The sequence below is a fragment of the Aptenodytes forsteri genome, unplaced genomic scaffold (assembly GCF_000699145.1).
Source record: "Aptenodytes forsteri isolate BGI_AS27 unplaced genomic scaffold, ASM69914v1 Scaffold70, whole genome shotgun sequence".
Taxonomy (NCBI): Eukaryota; Metazoa; Chordata; class Aves; order Sphenisciformes; family Spheniscidae; genus Aptenodytes; species Aptenodytes forsteri.
In genome coordinates, this window is record NW_008795690.1 from 467,073 (window position 1) to 483,480 (window position 16,408).

At 38.8% G+C, this 16,408-nt stretch overlaps 1 protein-coding gene across 1 annotated transcript in view; it reads right to left on the reverse strand.

The window, feature by feature from the left end:
• PEPD (peptidase D) overlaps nucleotides 1-16,408 on the reverse strand; it is a 143,809-nt gene that overhangs the window by 91,611 nt on the left and 35,790 nt on the right. Inside the window, exons 9-10 of the mRNA XM_009282865.1 lie at nucleotides 13,605-13,680; nucleotides 12,118-12,164 (exon numbers count right to left, since the gene is read on the reverse strand). Of these exons, the coding sequence (XP_009281140.1) occupies nucleotides 12,118-12,164; nucleotides 13,605-13,680 (123 nt within the window). The remainder of the gene's footprint in view (nucleotides 1-12,117; nucleotides 12,165-13,604; nucleotides 13,681-16,408) is intronic.

A 16,408-nucleotide genomic window follows, 5' to 3' on the forward strand; every position in this document is an offset into this window, starting at 1 on the left:
AGCGGGACAACATACAGAAGGTTATGGAGCTCCACGTAAGAACTGGCCATCTCACCTGAGCTCCATAACATGGTACACAATCTCAGGGCAGTGCATTTCCCCATAATATTTTGGAATAAACTTTTGAACTGCTGAAAGGCCTCACAAAATCTTGTAAAATTACTTCTTCATACAACTATGCATGCTAAGCATAACTGAACCAAAACCTAACATACCCTTCCTCAAAGAAAAAAAAAAACAAACCCAAAAAAACCTCAACAAATTTCACTGGAAGTTTAACACAATAGCTAAAAGATATCACTTGTGTCTGCCCACACAAATGAATCTGCATCCTTTAGCATGAGCAAAACAGAGAAGACTTATCCATTTTTTACTTGCAAGGTCCTCTCTATTTCTCAAAACCAGCAGCTCTTCACTTAACATTGCCTGAGACTATTTTGAGTGTCGTCAATATTTTAAATTTAGAAAAGCACCAAATGATGTAATAAATACAAATCACCAAGTGAAAAAAAAAGTACAAATGAAGGTTACCCTTCCTGTCCTATGATTGGTATATTTAGGACCAATTTGTCTTTATGCCTCAGTGAAGTATTATGGTGAGTGAAAGGTGCTTCTGGCCATCTCAGACTTGAACTTCAGAGATAGGTAGCATAACATACCTCTTCGCATCTCATGACTACTTTCACTTTGCAAAAGCCTTTGAACACATGATGCAAGTTCTATCCATTTCATCACAGTTTTATCACAGTTAATGACCAAACCATGTCTAGCACTGAAGAAGATACATGAGAAAATAGAGAGGTGGGGGCAGGAAATCTGCTGCGTTTGGATCTGCTATTTTAAGTAATAGACAAATATTATTTTAATTTCTGCTAGGAATAATGCACATGCTTTGATTGATAAGACTTAAACAAACAAACGCCAGAATTAAGGAAGTCAAAATGCACACATTGCATCTCTTCAAAAGGAAGCAGATTCCCCTGAAGGCAAGCATCGGCTCCTGGGATTTTACCCCAGATTCTACCCACTGCCTTCCGCAGACCGATGGCTGGAAGATGAACATATTCCTCTTGTTCACCACAACATTTCACTCATGCATACTGAGTATCAGATGGTAACCCGTGTTCCTAAGCAACCCCACGCTCACTCCACATTCTCCCCCTCTCTCCCACTGGTAGACAAGAGGTTTTAATCATCAAATCACACTGCACCCAATCTGCAAGAATCCCATCACAAGAGGCTTGGGCACAGCACTGCATTAAGCAGCAGCAGGCAGCTTCAGCCCCTGTTTTGTCTTCACCAAGGCATGCAGAGTATAACTAAAAGACAGCATTGTTACTTTTGAGTTGTTTATAAAGACAAGTTTTGAAAAAAAATCCTGGCTTAAACATAAAATGCTTGCAAATACAAGCTAAAAATTTATATTCTTGCCAGCAGGTATGGAAACATTCTTTTAGACGTATTGAGGGTTAAACTTTTTTCTGACATTTATAATATTCAGTGCTGGAAAAAATCTCTGCAAAGAATAATTGCTCCCACAGGGACCAATCCATGGGTCACAGTTTTTTGCACTTGACAGCAACAGAGTCCTGAATGAGATTTTCTATAAAACCTAGACTAAAGCTTGCAGCATAATCACAATGTTTGCCCTAGCTCTAGAAGCTGAACTAAAGCACCACTTCTACAGTGTAATTATTCCACATATGTTCGAAAAACCCACGGGGAAATTTTATTATTCAGAAGAATAAATAGGGTAAAAATAAATGGTTTTTAATTTTAGCCAATTTTTACACTCCTTATGAATTTTCATTTTTCTTATGCAAGTTTAAGTCCATGGGAGAGAGGATTTGCCTTGAAGAAATAATTAAACTTTCATCTTCAGTTATGCTTCTTAGCAAATACACAGCCACCCACATAGCACATAACACACAAGTGCTATTCAGTGACACAGAATGCCAACATAATCACCAATGCTTCATAATCTTCCCTTCAGTTTCAAATTGAATATTTGAAGTTTGAACTTCTGTTTAACAACACAGAGTAAGCAGAAGCGCAGTAAGGGCTTAGGTTAGAAGGAGGTTGGGGTCCCACTATAGAGCTTAATTTGCCCTCAATTCTTTTTAGAATACTTGAACTATTCTTAGAGAATAATGCAGTAATTTGTCATATGGGATATGTAAACCTACCGCCTTAAGGATAATAAAGATTCTAACACTCAATTTGAGATGACAATGTCTGAACCAGGTTTAGGCAGCTGCAGAAGTCAGAATTTTTCTGGGAAGGGAAGCTGTGGAAGCAGGGCTCCGTCCAGTTCAGGAAGATGCAGGCACATTTTGCGACTAAGTCTACCCATGACACCTTCTCCAATTCCTGCGAACATTTCAACACTCCTTTCTTGATGCAGAGGCCAAACAAACAACTACACAGGTGCTCTGTAGGCAGGTCACAAAATCTGCACGTCCCCAAGCTCATCCGCAAACAAGCCGCACCCTGTTCACAGGGTCCCACTGATCAATTCACGGGCCTCAAGCATCCATACACCATCTCTGCAAGTGCTTCTTCTCTTCCCAGAGCTCAGGCTGTTTTCCAGCACCTGAGCTGGCTGAAGAGAAGGGCAGAAAAACCAAACACCAACAGTGGAAATCAGAGGTTAACGCAGACTGATGGGATGAAATATAACAACGGATTAATTTTCAATGCTTATCCTAAACTGCACTAGGCCCAGAGAGCAGCAGTTTAGCAATCTTCCTAAAGATGCCAAATCTGGCTCCAAGGGCCTATCATACGTGGTAAAATCACTACGCTGATCTGAAGTGCTAGAACCAATATGAAAATGAAGCATAAAGTAATACAGAAAGCTACCAGAAAGAAGTTACAACACCCATTCAAGAACTCTTTCAAGTAACAGAGACCTATTTTCCCCACCGGCCCCAAATAACCAACAAGCTTACCTCACCCAAACAAATTCTAGACCCCCTAGGAAGGTCTTATGGAGACAAGCCTCTGTGAGCTGCAACAGCAACAGAAACAGCATTGGCCAGGGCCTTCCTCAGTTAAATGGTTTCTTGTCATACGATACTGACTTTCTTCTCACAAAGACAGAATTTCTGATCAAAACCAGATGACTCCTCCCTCAACACAAACATCTCTGAAATCTCCATAAATATTGCAGGATTGGGAAGCCAACTCCCGAATGCTGTTGCCATTTCCAACCCAAACAACACATTAGTCACAGACATGATGTTGTTCTCCTTCAAACACACAATAAAGAAAAAAATTTATCCTGGAGAGTGGACCCAATCTAATGTATTACACCAAGTGTCAAAGCTTCCATCACAGAGCAAATCTAGCATTTAGACAGGGAAAGACTATTAATAAATCACATCTAACATCCTAAACTTCACATAATCCTAACATTTACAACTTATAGGTACACCTTGCACCCAAACAACTTCACACAATTTTTATAAATTATCTGCTAACCAGAGACATAAGAATGCCTGCCCACCTCTGGCATTCAGTCCTGACCAAGAGGACATAGCAGGTTAATTCTGAAATAAGAAAGCAGCAGAAATCCAGTCCAGTACTTCTGAAAGATATGACATTTTACAAGAGGATTGTACCAAGTGAGAAGTGATGGCAACTGTACCTTACAGTAACGGATTAACTTGTGGAGCCTTCAAATATCACATATCTCATGGGTTCTTTTAAATATACATGTTTCAGTAGATGAATCAGAAGACACAGAGTCAGTTGTCAGCAAACCTCTTCGTATCCCTCACTTCCCAAGACTGCCTCAAGGCTCAATTTGATCTACTCAGGAAGAGCTGTTGAAAGCAAAATCCAAGCAACCCAGAAATAATGTTGGGTTTTGAGGCATTCTCAACAGGGGCAAATTCCTTTTAGCAGAAACATCACCTCTACTGTCTGATACGATTCAGGTTCCTCCCCAATCCTAAGTTTCACTTAGAGTTCATTTTCCATCACTTCTGCCTGGCAATTCAACTCTTTTCTGCCCTGCTATACAACTCAACCTTAGTTACACATGCTGTCTTCAGCTCTGCTCGGACAGCAGAAATGCAGCATAGTTGCATAGACAAAGACTGCAGCACTAAGCAAACTTCAGTACTCTTGCATCTCTCACTACAGGCAACCACCTGCAGCTTTGTCCTTTGCTGCCTTCATTGACTTCCCATACATATATTTTTTCAATTATTGTTTGTAATCTCAGACCTTAATAAGCATCAAGTGACCTAAGCCTACCATGTCCAAACAACACTTAAAACTCCACGACCAAGACCAAGACCCACGATCAAAAAAATTACAACACTTGAGAGCAACACAACATTCTGCAAATGAGACCAAGCTCATCTGCATGGAGAACCAAACTAAAAAAGACTATCTTATATCATCCTGTAATTATAATCCTGACCTTGTGTTTTTCAATACTGCTGATAATGGGTACACTAAAAAACCTACTACCTGCCAAAATAGTACACAGTTCTGCACAATTCTTCCCCTAGAGAGATGATGCAACAACAGAAAACCAAACAAAAATCAAACAAACAAACAAAAAGAACGATCAGGATAGATGTTAGAAATGCTGCTTAATAAGCTGGAAGGCGGCACTTGCACACTACGGTGATGAGGATGCTCTAAGAACCAATTTGGAAAAGAATTTATGCAGGGGGCACGCCAGCAGCAAGGAACAGAATCTGTTCATTTTCTTTTCATCTGTGTAAAATGGTTTTGATTTTCAGAAGGTCAGTGTGCGACATCACGTTATTAATGGACAGTCTTGGTATTCTACTCATTTCCTTCAAGTTGGGCTTCTAGTCTCTAAGCATGATCATGTAGCGATTCTGGTTATCAAAAGATGAGGGCCAAACACACACAAAATTCTGATCTCTCTGCTTCAACAGTAATTAGCAAAAATTATTAAACTAAAGCTCACAACGCAGACAAAGCCTCACATATGGTAGAATCTTTACTTTTGACTTGTCTGAACAAGTATGAACAAAATCCACAGCAAATAATAATCAGTTCAGCCTGCTGACTTTTACAATGAGTTCCATTTCACATATCTCCAATCTTAGCTTGTCATTAGTAATTCTAATTAGTTCACTATCTCAATGCCATGCTAGATTCAGTAAAAACTGAGATCATTGCTAATTTGAGAAGAAAGATTGTTCTTTCCTTAATATAAATGAGTAATAGTCGCTCTACAAAACACCCACAGAAATTAATACTGCTTGTAATTTTCAATCAGATTCAAAATTTAAATAAAAATTGCAACTACCTTTTGATTTCCAAAAAAATAATAAAAGGGTAATTATGAATTATCACAGCACTAACGAGATTAACAACCCTGTAAGGACACACAAGGACACAGCATTTAAAGTTCGGTTATATCTTGCTATGCAAGCAAGCCCAGTTCTGTACGCACACACGTTGCACACATCCTTCTACAGCTCTCTTTCGAAAGAGAGCTTTCTTTCTCTCTTTTTACCATTTTCTAATACGAGCATGGTAATTGTTCTTTGGTATCTGTGGGCTGATAGAGGGTTTTATTTTAAAGTTCTCACACAGACCAGTTCCACAATTTTTTTGTAGAAGATAAAACCCAATTATGTGGAACTTCAATCACAAGTCACAAAAGAGACTTGTGCAATTAAACAGTACTCTTCTACACAAAGAGCTCATTAAAGTGGCAACCAGGAGGTGAACCAGAGCTGTCCTCTACTGAAAGAGAGGACATATGAGCTTGCCACGGGATGTCCTGCAAACGGAAAATGCTGAGAGGTTACTGGGAATATACTGGAACTGCTCTGCTCCCTCCCAGCAGTTAATGGAGTCCACCACCAACCACTATGACCACACAGACCAGCAGTTCAGGCAAATCTGGTCTCAGAGGTTCCAGTGCCGCCACGTTGCCCTCCCCAGGGGGTTTCTGCCCCCCACATTTCTCCTCTCAGCTGGGGAGAGGGGGAGAGCAGAGGAACTGGAAACGGATACATGTTTGCCAGGGCTGGGGCAGCTGGAACCTCTCAAAGTGGATTTACCACAGAGAAGCACTTCTCCTAAAGCAGTTGAGGTGCTGAGACAGGAGGTCTCCATGTTCAGGAGGTAATCCTCACCCCCACTTCTGCTGAGTCGAGTGCGTGTACATATGCATTTCTGCCTCTCTGTGTCACAGAAGAGGAACAATGCTCAGGGGTTTTCTAAACCAATTTTTAAATTCAGATTTATTTTAAGACTATTTACAACCTTAATTCAGCTGGATTAGGAAATCAGCGGAGACAGCCTAATTTAAAACATCAAAGGACCAGCTGTACCTGAGGAAGGTAGGCAGGAGGGTAAGGCTGCAGGAAGTGTCTCTCTGAATCTAGTTGCTCTTCCCACCAAAGATATATCTGACTTCCCTCTGGGCACTGGACACCTGAGATTCAGTGGCTCACTCAACCTAAGCAATTAGCAGCTACCCGACATGTGCCGTCAGAGCTGCACTAAGCTGCCTACCTGGCCCTGGACCACTGTACGTCATTTTGTACCGCCGTTTTTAGGACGTTCTGGGTGACCCTGAGCTGCTGTCTCCCACCAGGCGCTCCCCTGGCACAGGTATGAAACCACCAGCTCATCTAGTCGTTTCCCCGCCGGCCCCAGTACAATCCCTGTTGAACAGAAGCTCCTGCGCTGCTCTGCAGTGCGGACATTTTGCTAAAACCAGAAATTGCTGCTGATTTATTGCTTCCTTTGACCCTTCTACTAGAACAAGATATAAAGGCAAATAAATAATATTGGGTACAAGAATGTCTTAGTACCAGAACACCACCCAGACAGCAGACAGACACATACACCAGTCCTATGACACAGGCGTGCGGAAACAAAGGAAAAATATAAGTGGATTTATTTTTTCTAAAACGTGGGGAAAGGCCACCTTCCTCCTTTCTTTCAGATGTTTTTCATGTATTTTCAAGTTTTAAATCCAGCCTTTTGATAGCAGTAACCGACATTTAAAAACCCATCACCTCTAATTGTGAGGCAGCTTTGGGAAACAAGGCAGTCAAGCCATTTTCAGGCTACACAATGCTACCAACTGTTTAAAAAAAAAATTAAAGGAAAAGAAAATTACATTTCAGTAACTGAGCAGACTGACGTGCTGCTTGAGATTAATGGAGTGCTGGTCTCTTGTTTAATAAAAATCCTATATACAAATACCAGTGAGGGTCATGGAACAATTCAACACCATTCCCATGTCAAAAAGCAACTGTGAAGAATTCACCCGAGTATTTTTGTCAGCTGCAATGGGCATTCTTGTTTACTATCCACACACACTTATGCGAAGGACTTACAAAGGCTATGCCTGAACTGAAATTCTAAACACAAAAACTGGATCATGAAAAAAATAGAAATATTTTTAAAGATTATTTGCTACAGAAGTCAATGACTTTCTCAAGAACATTCAAAGAGCAAAATCTACCAGGAGATGGTAAATGGCAAATCCTAATTAGCTAAAACAATCAGCATTTCACTAAAAGGAAATACCCAAAGGAAAATAAATTTTTTCTGGCTATTCTCTCTTTTCTAGTGAAATAACATATTTTATTTTCAGTTTGTTCCACTGGAGCAGAGGAGAGACAGATAAATGAAAGATGAGAGCCATAATCCATGAGAGCACTCTCAGATAGTGAAATTTAACATTGATAGATATGACAGCAACTCATCTCAGAGTCTAAGCTCTGCTTTGGAATCGGGGACAGCACTAAAAAGAATAGGGATAAAGAACTCATCAGCCTCGGCTGGTAAGAGAGGCAAGCTGTAGAAATAATCTGTAAGCACTGTAAACCAAGAAGGAAGAAGCTCTGTAGCCACCTTCTTGCTGTTTTATTCTTTAAATTGTTGCTGTTACAGCAGAGTGGAGTTTAAGTTTACTATTAACTACTACAAAATCACCACAATTATTCGTATGGTTGTACAGACCTAAAAGATCCGCTGCACTATATACAGAGGGGGCATCTGTACAGTTGGGCAACAAACTCTTAACCTGGCTGGCACATGCTCTGAATAAGCTCCAACTCCCCGCTCTACAACCGCATCCGAAGAACCAGTGTCACACCCAGGAACCTTTCCAGCTGACTGGTGGTAACCGGCTGCTGCAAGATCGTATGGAACATACAAGCCCTCCATCACTTGTACCAACCTTAGCACCAAAGCATTTAAAGTCATAAGAAGGAAATGCAGGCAAACCTTACAGAGAGGAAAGCAGGCATGGGGTGGCTTCCCCTAGCAAGCCGATAATAAAACCAACAGTGCCTGAGCAGTGCCCAAGAGCTACAGGATCAGTCATCCTCTGAGCAGGTATCTTCTTACTTTGCTGCTTTTACTGATGGAAACAACATGCAAAGTACTGTTACCCACCTCTGACACCGCACATCACACTACCTGCCCTTTACACTAGTCAACTGCTCCTTTGTTTTAAAAAAGCCCACTCTACAGGATCAGGATCCAAGTTTTTGGATCCTAGGTACTGGAATCACAGTTATTTGGCATGGTAACACTAAGGTGCTCCTGTGTTCAGCAGCTGCAGAGGGTTCAAAGATAGTCAAATAATCTAGGGAGATCCTGGACAAGGGAATGAGCGTTTAGGCCTGGCTTAGTGCTGCCGAGTATCATCAAGGCAATGATGACTACATTATCATTTAATGAATTCAGGACTGTGCACACACTCCTATCGCAGGGCCTTCAGTGCTATTAAGAACAGGATAAAAACCCACAGAAACGGGCAATGCATACAATAGCTACGTGTCCAATACTGTGTACATAGCAAGCTGCTCTTCTGTTGCTACAGCATACACTTTCACATCATTCCCCAATCAAATCAACAATTCCAAGTAGTCATCCCGGTCTTAAAATTGCTCTCTTCAATAAAAAAGGGAACAAACGAGAAAATGCATAGAAGAATCAAAACTCCATTTGGTAAATACTAAGCAGACGAATAGGCAACACTCTAGAAATTGATAAACACTGACCTAGAGAAGGCATCTCCAGCGCTTTAGAGCACCCTGAAACAGATGATTGTAGGTCCTAATCAGTACTTTCAGTGTGTATGTATATATCTATATATATACACAAAATACTTTTGTTTATATATACACACTTAAAACAACTTAGCCGAAATAGATTTTTTTCACGTACTTCTCGAGCTGAAGAGATTTTTTTATAATTTTGCTGTATTTTAACAATATATTCACTACAGAGCAGTTTCATAGTTAAAGCTTTTAATTAAAGAAGATTAATTAAACATGAGATAAGCACAAATACTAAACAAATTACTTCAGAGAAAATCCAGAATCTGACCTACCAAAATGACTTTATATGCAATTACACATGCTGTGAATTACTGTTTGTAGATAATTGCCTTGGCTGTCTCCTTAAAGTCAACTGACCTTATATTAAAATTAAATAACATCAAACCAAAAAAAGAAAGTCAGGGCTGATTAGACTTGCAGTTAAATGCGTTCATTTTTTATATATCTCAGCACTAACGCATTACTGGTTCAAAATCATTTACCAGTGGACCTTAATCATAAAGAATACTTACAGCATATTTCTGAAGCTAGCTTTCAGCCCTCAAAATAAAAGATATTATCTTATCTACAGATTTCTCCATGATTTACTTAATTTCCTTCAAATTACTTCTCAGAGAATAATCCCAATCCTAGAAAAATAACTAGCTTTATATATTGTTGACTCTTAGATACATTTCCTAGAGTATTTTAACATGTTCTTGCTGTATGATACAGTAGAAGTAAAAGGACTCATTTTTTGTAGGAAGGCTGCTTAACTGAATGAACAAAGAAAAGGCAATGCTTAGGTTGTACATGTAATAATGGAAAATTTTAATTGCTTTTGAGATCGCTGGCATTATTCTTCCTAGCAGACAGGGTCAGACCAGCTTTGTACCCAAAAACACACATGCTATCCTCCACAGTGTCAAAGAATGAAGTAAAGCAATATGAAGGGGGTTTATTGGCCACATTTCAAGAGATAACCTATATTCATTTCAAAAATTCACGATTTCACAGCCATCAGTGGGAACTGCAGATGCACCTGGGGAAGAGGGCCACACAATTCTGAAAGCTTTCACAAAGGGAGTGGAAGCCCTAGAAACATCAGAAGATGAAAAACTTCATTAACTTTTAATTGATCTCTTAAATACAAGTGTGAATACTTTTGATAAACCTATACAGACTAAGACTTTTGGTTCTCTGCACCCTTAGATTTCAGATGTACCAAAGCTGCCGAATGCAAGCTATCTAGCCTGTTGACAAAAACAAACAAAAAACCATTAGACTACATTAATGGGTTTATCTGCATACAGAGTAGGGATTTCCTAGACTGTTTTCTAACTTTATTTATAAACATTTCAACTACACATTTCTTGCCAGAAAGGTGTGGAAATGACAAGTTTACATTTTTAGGACCCTTTTCCCCTCAGCAATAAGGGAACAGAAACCGGAGCAGGGATGAATTCCACCAGCAACAGAAACTGAAGTTCTAATTACAGTCTCCAAGGCAGATGCTACAAAGGTAGTCTGCCAAGACTGTTTCATTAGTGAAATAACCTCAAACTTTTTCAAGAAGTGTAATCAATCAAGACATACGGAAGAACAGAAGGCAATTTTAAATAGGTTTAATAGATAGTTGCCTAATTTATTTATTTTTTTAATTGAAAGACACAAATAATCTTTTCAAAAGGTTGATGTGCATGAAAGAAGCTAGCTGGAGAAGAATGAAAGTCCTGGAGTGAAAATGCAATATACCTCATAGACTTACAGAAGAGTGTATATACATGTATTTGTTGCATGACATTTAAACCAAACTGCCAGGATCATGACATTTAAAAGCACTTGAGAACAAACTCTGCTCTATGGAAATTTTTGATTACTATTGACTTCCAGAGCCAAAATTTCACTATCAGCATGTATAGCATGGGCAGTAAGTAAAATGAACACAAACACAAGGTTCGTTAATAAAGTTAGTGGGAGAATGTATACAACATATTTTTTTTCCCTGTTACCTGGTGGTATATGTATCTGCAATTTGAAGCACAGTCAAATTATAGGCATGAGCCCATACAGTCTGTAGAAGTTTAAACTGCTTAAATGTAACACGAGTTTTTCCATATTGCCTATGTTCTAAGGGCATTATTTGTTTTTTGAGCTACCTTGAAATGTTGATGACAAACATTGAGGTCACTTTATTTTCCCCTCACTGCGGGCCGAATTAGCCTGCTTAACATTCGAAAAATTACTGTCAAGAAACAACAGTAACTGAGATATGACTGCTATTTTCTATTTCTTCATTATGCAAATACTTTGAAAATTGAAAATACTCTATGCAAGCTAAAAATAAATGGACTTGGTGATCAAAACTGTGCTTTATAAGATAGGCTGCTGATGATCTAATGTAAATATTGATTTAAAAGAGGAAGCAATGTTTTCCTTGTATCTAGACACATCACTACTGTATCAGGAGCAGCCAATCATTCCTATATACGCCTGTACAGCATGTTTTCTTCAACATAAGAGAGATATGCTGTATTCTTATTGACTTCTTAACAGCTGTAGTAACATCCATTACATTTGTGAGATGAGCTCCTTGTACAGGCTAAGTACAGGTAAAGCCAACTCATAATTGCAGGCAAAATGTAATTGAACACAGCCTTTTATAAGGTTCTTAAACACTCATACATGCAGTCTTCTAAGCATAACAAGCATAAGGGCAATGTTTATCCATAAACACCATTTTATTGGATGGCTTCAAACAATAATAACAGCTATTTTGTAAAGCTTCTGTAAATTACTAAAACTCCAGGAAGAGAATTATGCTACACTAAACCATCACCAAAAAATAATCAACCATCATCAAATACATGTTTGAAACTGATGAAGTACCACCTCAAAATAATAAAATTATGTTTACAACAGTCTTCAAACAGCAATGAGCTCTCAGTCTCAACTGAATCAATGCTACTGCTTTGCCTCAGTTATTGCTTCTACCCCTACGACAGAGAGACCTTCTCCTTTTTATTACAATTATTGAAAGAACTCTTACCTCTCCATCTCGTATTCTTTCATACCTGCTTTTACTGCCTTCATTACCTGTAAGATACATATTAACATGGGACATTCATAGCAGGAGGGAATCTCATATTTATAAATTTATGACTTATGACCAAGTATCTCCCAAGGAACCTATATTACAAAAATATCATCTGTACTTCATTTAAATTTACATTAGTAGATGTATTTTAAAACTACATTAGAAATCAAACTCATTTTAATCTTTATAAATGCCTACAGTCTCCAGCAATAAAGCAAGTTTAATTGCCAAACTACTATACCCTAATGAAGTGCAGCTTATCAAAATACCAATGCTTAATTCCAAAAGCTCTGGTGAACTTGGCAGCAAGTCCTTTTGTTTTACTTTTATGAAACACCAGCAAAACAAAACTGTGAACTAGAATATACTACAAAGGGAGATTCTCTTTTATACTTTGCAGTCTGAATCAACAGAAAACTACTAGAGTTAACACTGTTTTACAACCCATAAGTCTGATTTTTGTTCTCAGATTTGCTGAGAATGTGCACCAGTTTTATTCCTTTGCCTGTTTCTGTATTGTAAAAGTTCTAGGCAGCTGCTCTATGGAAGAAATTCTCTCAGCTGTGATAAGATTATTCAAGGATGATGAAGGACCAAGAAGAACGAATGCAAATTACTATCCCTAGACTTTGCAATTTTACAATATTAACTTTAAAATATTTTTACACTTCACAGTTCAGAAACCTGAGGAGCAGGAGCAAAGACAATAGTTGAGTCAGTAACCTCATCAGCTACTTTTACCTAAGCTCCCTCTGGTCATCGCTCAGAACTCATGGTATCTCTGCATCACTATATGGAGTACAGGGTTGACACCCAAGTTAATTTTGTCATCAATACCAGTAAAGCAATATGACTCCCCTGGTACAGTGCTAGGTCCAACCTAAGTAGCCTTGCTGAGAGCCTGGATTTGTCTTTGCCACATTGCTATGTCAACAGAATAGCATCTTGAAGCACTGTACTGGGGCACATACCCATCTCTGAGGAGCAACCTAAGGAATCCTTGCACTACCCTCCATTGTGCATGTAAATGCTCCTTCAGTTTGTAAGGATCTGGAAAGACTAACTTGCTAGTTAAACTTTTCAGAGCTGCACATGCTGACATGGGCCAGAAGAATAATCTTCTTGATCTTTTCTTTCTCCATCACTATACAGGTATTCATGCATACAGGACAGACAGACTGCAAGGAGGTCACCTTCTGCTGAGGCTCCAGCTCTTATCCAAACCCACACTTGATTTCTCACATATCACAAATGCACCAGTGAGTTCAAGGACAATGCAAGGTGTATTACTGGGCTGTAATAGGAGGGATATTATCCTCTTATTTCTATCCAGCCTTTCCATTATTTTATTACTAAGCAATTCAGGGTTGCTGGGAACATTTTCTGAGTACCACTGCTACACTAAGAGCAAAAATTATTAACAGTAAAGGATCCATTACCTCTTTATGAGCTTCACTGGAGATTTTATTGGTGTAGCGCAGAACTTCCAACTCCATGTCTGTCTTAATCACACGACTTAAAGAAAAGTAGAACAGGTTATCAGGTTAGGTTGCAACTTCACAGCTTAGGAGTATGAAATAAAAAAACCTGAAAATAATACGCATCACCTATGGTAAAATTAGATCAAGTACACCTCAAGAGAGAAGAGCTATTACAGTATTCATGACAGCAAAGTTTTGTTGGCATTGCTTCACCATTAGCAAAACAATCTTACAAAGGGAAGTCACAAGCATTCCAAACATCAGCCTGCTTTATTTTAATACTAATAAACAAGGGGTCCAACCGACATTTTTTCAACTCATTCGACGATACAATAGGAACAAAAGCAATGTATTTCTGCATTTGTCATGGCTCAAACACTACTTCAAACGGAACATTTCTACAAGCATACTTGATTTACTTTTTAAATACAATTTGAAACTAGTTTACATAATGAAATTCCCAGAGCTCCAGAATTTCTATTCAGCACAATCCCAACTCCCACCTATTTGTAATACCTCAAAAGGCAGGGGGAGAGGGGGTGTGTGAAGAAATGCTATTTCTGTTTGGTATTAAAAAAACCCCAAACATGAAATTCAGAAGCCACAGCAGCAGTAATTACAGTCACAATGTCCATTCTCTTTCACATGCTTCTGGAGGAAAAAAACCAAAACAAACCCCCCCAAAACCCCATCCTGTTCTTCATGCCTTATGACATACTGAATTTGTGTCTATTTATGAGCCTGTTCTGAACTCATATCAAAAATTTATCATTAAACTCTTTTCTACTTACGCTGCTTTCTACCATGTATTTCAAATAAAAGCAGCTATTTAGTGTGACATGAACAGGGAAGCAAAGATAGTTCCATAGCTTCTATTAAAAATCACCTACTCTTCTCACTGCTACACATACTGATTTCCTAATATTTCTCATGCCCATCTCAAAAGCAGCCATGAAGTACATACTTACTGTTTACAAAGAACAAAACTACATCTATTGAATTGCATGAAAATATTTAAATTGTATTTTCCAGCTCCACTCCAGAGCTTGCAGCAGTTACAAAGTACCATAACTGTTATATTTTGAAACTGCCACTGACACCCCTTTTTTATTATAACATGCTCCTACTCACACTGCTGTAGAAAACTATCTACTGTATTTCTGCTCCTGTAGTTTGTTTTAATGAGTCCAGAAACAGGTTTCTCAGCCATCAGTGCCTCTGATGTGCAATAAAAGCATTTCCCACAGACAGCGATTGCATCACTGGGCAGCACAGCTACTCCCCTTCAAACACAACTTTTCTGGCAAGAGTAAAGGTACCTTTGTAAAAATGCTGATATCAATCAAAATGCTATTACAAACAGGAACACAGTAGAGGGGAACAGATTGACATTCTTTGTCAACTGGAATATGACACAAAATAATCATTACGCACATTGAGAATGAGAAGTACAAGGCTTTAAAATGCACACCGAGGTGAAAAAATTACACTGGGATGGTATAATCTGCTCACCATGGGTGAGGAAACAAACTTCTGCTTCTGCCTTTCAGCCAAGTCATAAAGAACAGTAGCTCGAATATATTCATGTTAGAATGAGGTAGCAAAGGCTTATAGATTTATTTTTTTTTAATCCTGTTCTTCAGAAGACTGCACGTGCTAGCAGGATAATTTAATACTTATTTGATGTGCCTTTATATTACTTTCAATATACAGTACATATCTCTGATCTGCAAGTGCCTGAAAAATAGGTTGTTTCATAATTCAGTTGTCTAATCTCTTTATTGGGATCTGCTAGTAATACAAGTTAGTAACTGCTCAATGGCAAGTGCAGACAGTATTAGAACCTATTTTACCTGCTAGGTCATAAGGCTTCAGGGTCAAGGTATTTATTTTAGATCGTAACTTCTCAGGTATTTTTTTGCATATACAAATTCATGCTCAGCCTCAGACAGACTTTTTATGCAATGCATCACCTTCATTTATACAAGGTCAAGCACTGAAACATTTTAGAAAATGTTTAGTCATTCTGAGACCAACAAAAACCACAACCCAACCGTTGGTAGGAAAGAGAGGGAGGATGTACAATTGTGCAGGGAACACGATCAACTTCATCCTCCACTAGATACCAAAAAGAAAAAGTCACTGGGCTCCTACGCTGTCTGCAGTGGTACTGTTGACGGAGTTCCCACCAACATAGTTGGGTAGCAGAAGGGCATGTATTTCACCACCTTCTCACTGTTTTGATGGCATAAAAAGCAACACTCTCCCAAGCCAGGTTTAAAGCGTTGCTAGTCAAGCACAGTGGTTAGCCCTGTAGGGCAATCTTGTGGGTGATGAGTGGTCCACAGTTCTCATGATGTTTTCCCCCCACTTCCAAGACAAGGCTAGGAAGAAAGTCCCATCTTTGTTCAAAAATGTGAACTTCAATGTTCTATTAAAAACAGCTCTTGGACCAGTTACACACTCTGCATACATTCATTAATATTTTAATGGGAACAAATAATTTCCAGGCTCCAGCTAATGCAATTGCAAAAATGTACAGATTCAGCACATAACACAGTTCTCAGATTAACAGGCAAGCCACTCAATGCAATCAAGTTAAAACAGAAGCACAAGTCTCCTACTGTCAGGACTGACCTATAATTTTTAACTCTTTTTTTTTTTTTTTTTATTTCACCAGTGTAAAAACATTTCTTCTTCCTCACTCTCCTTTTTTATATACACTTTGTGCTTTTATTTGCACTTGCCATATGAGCAGGTGG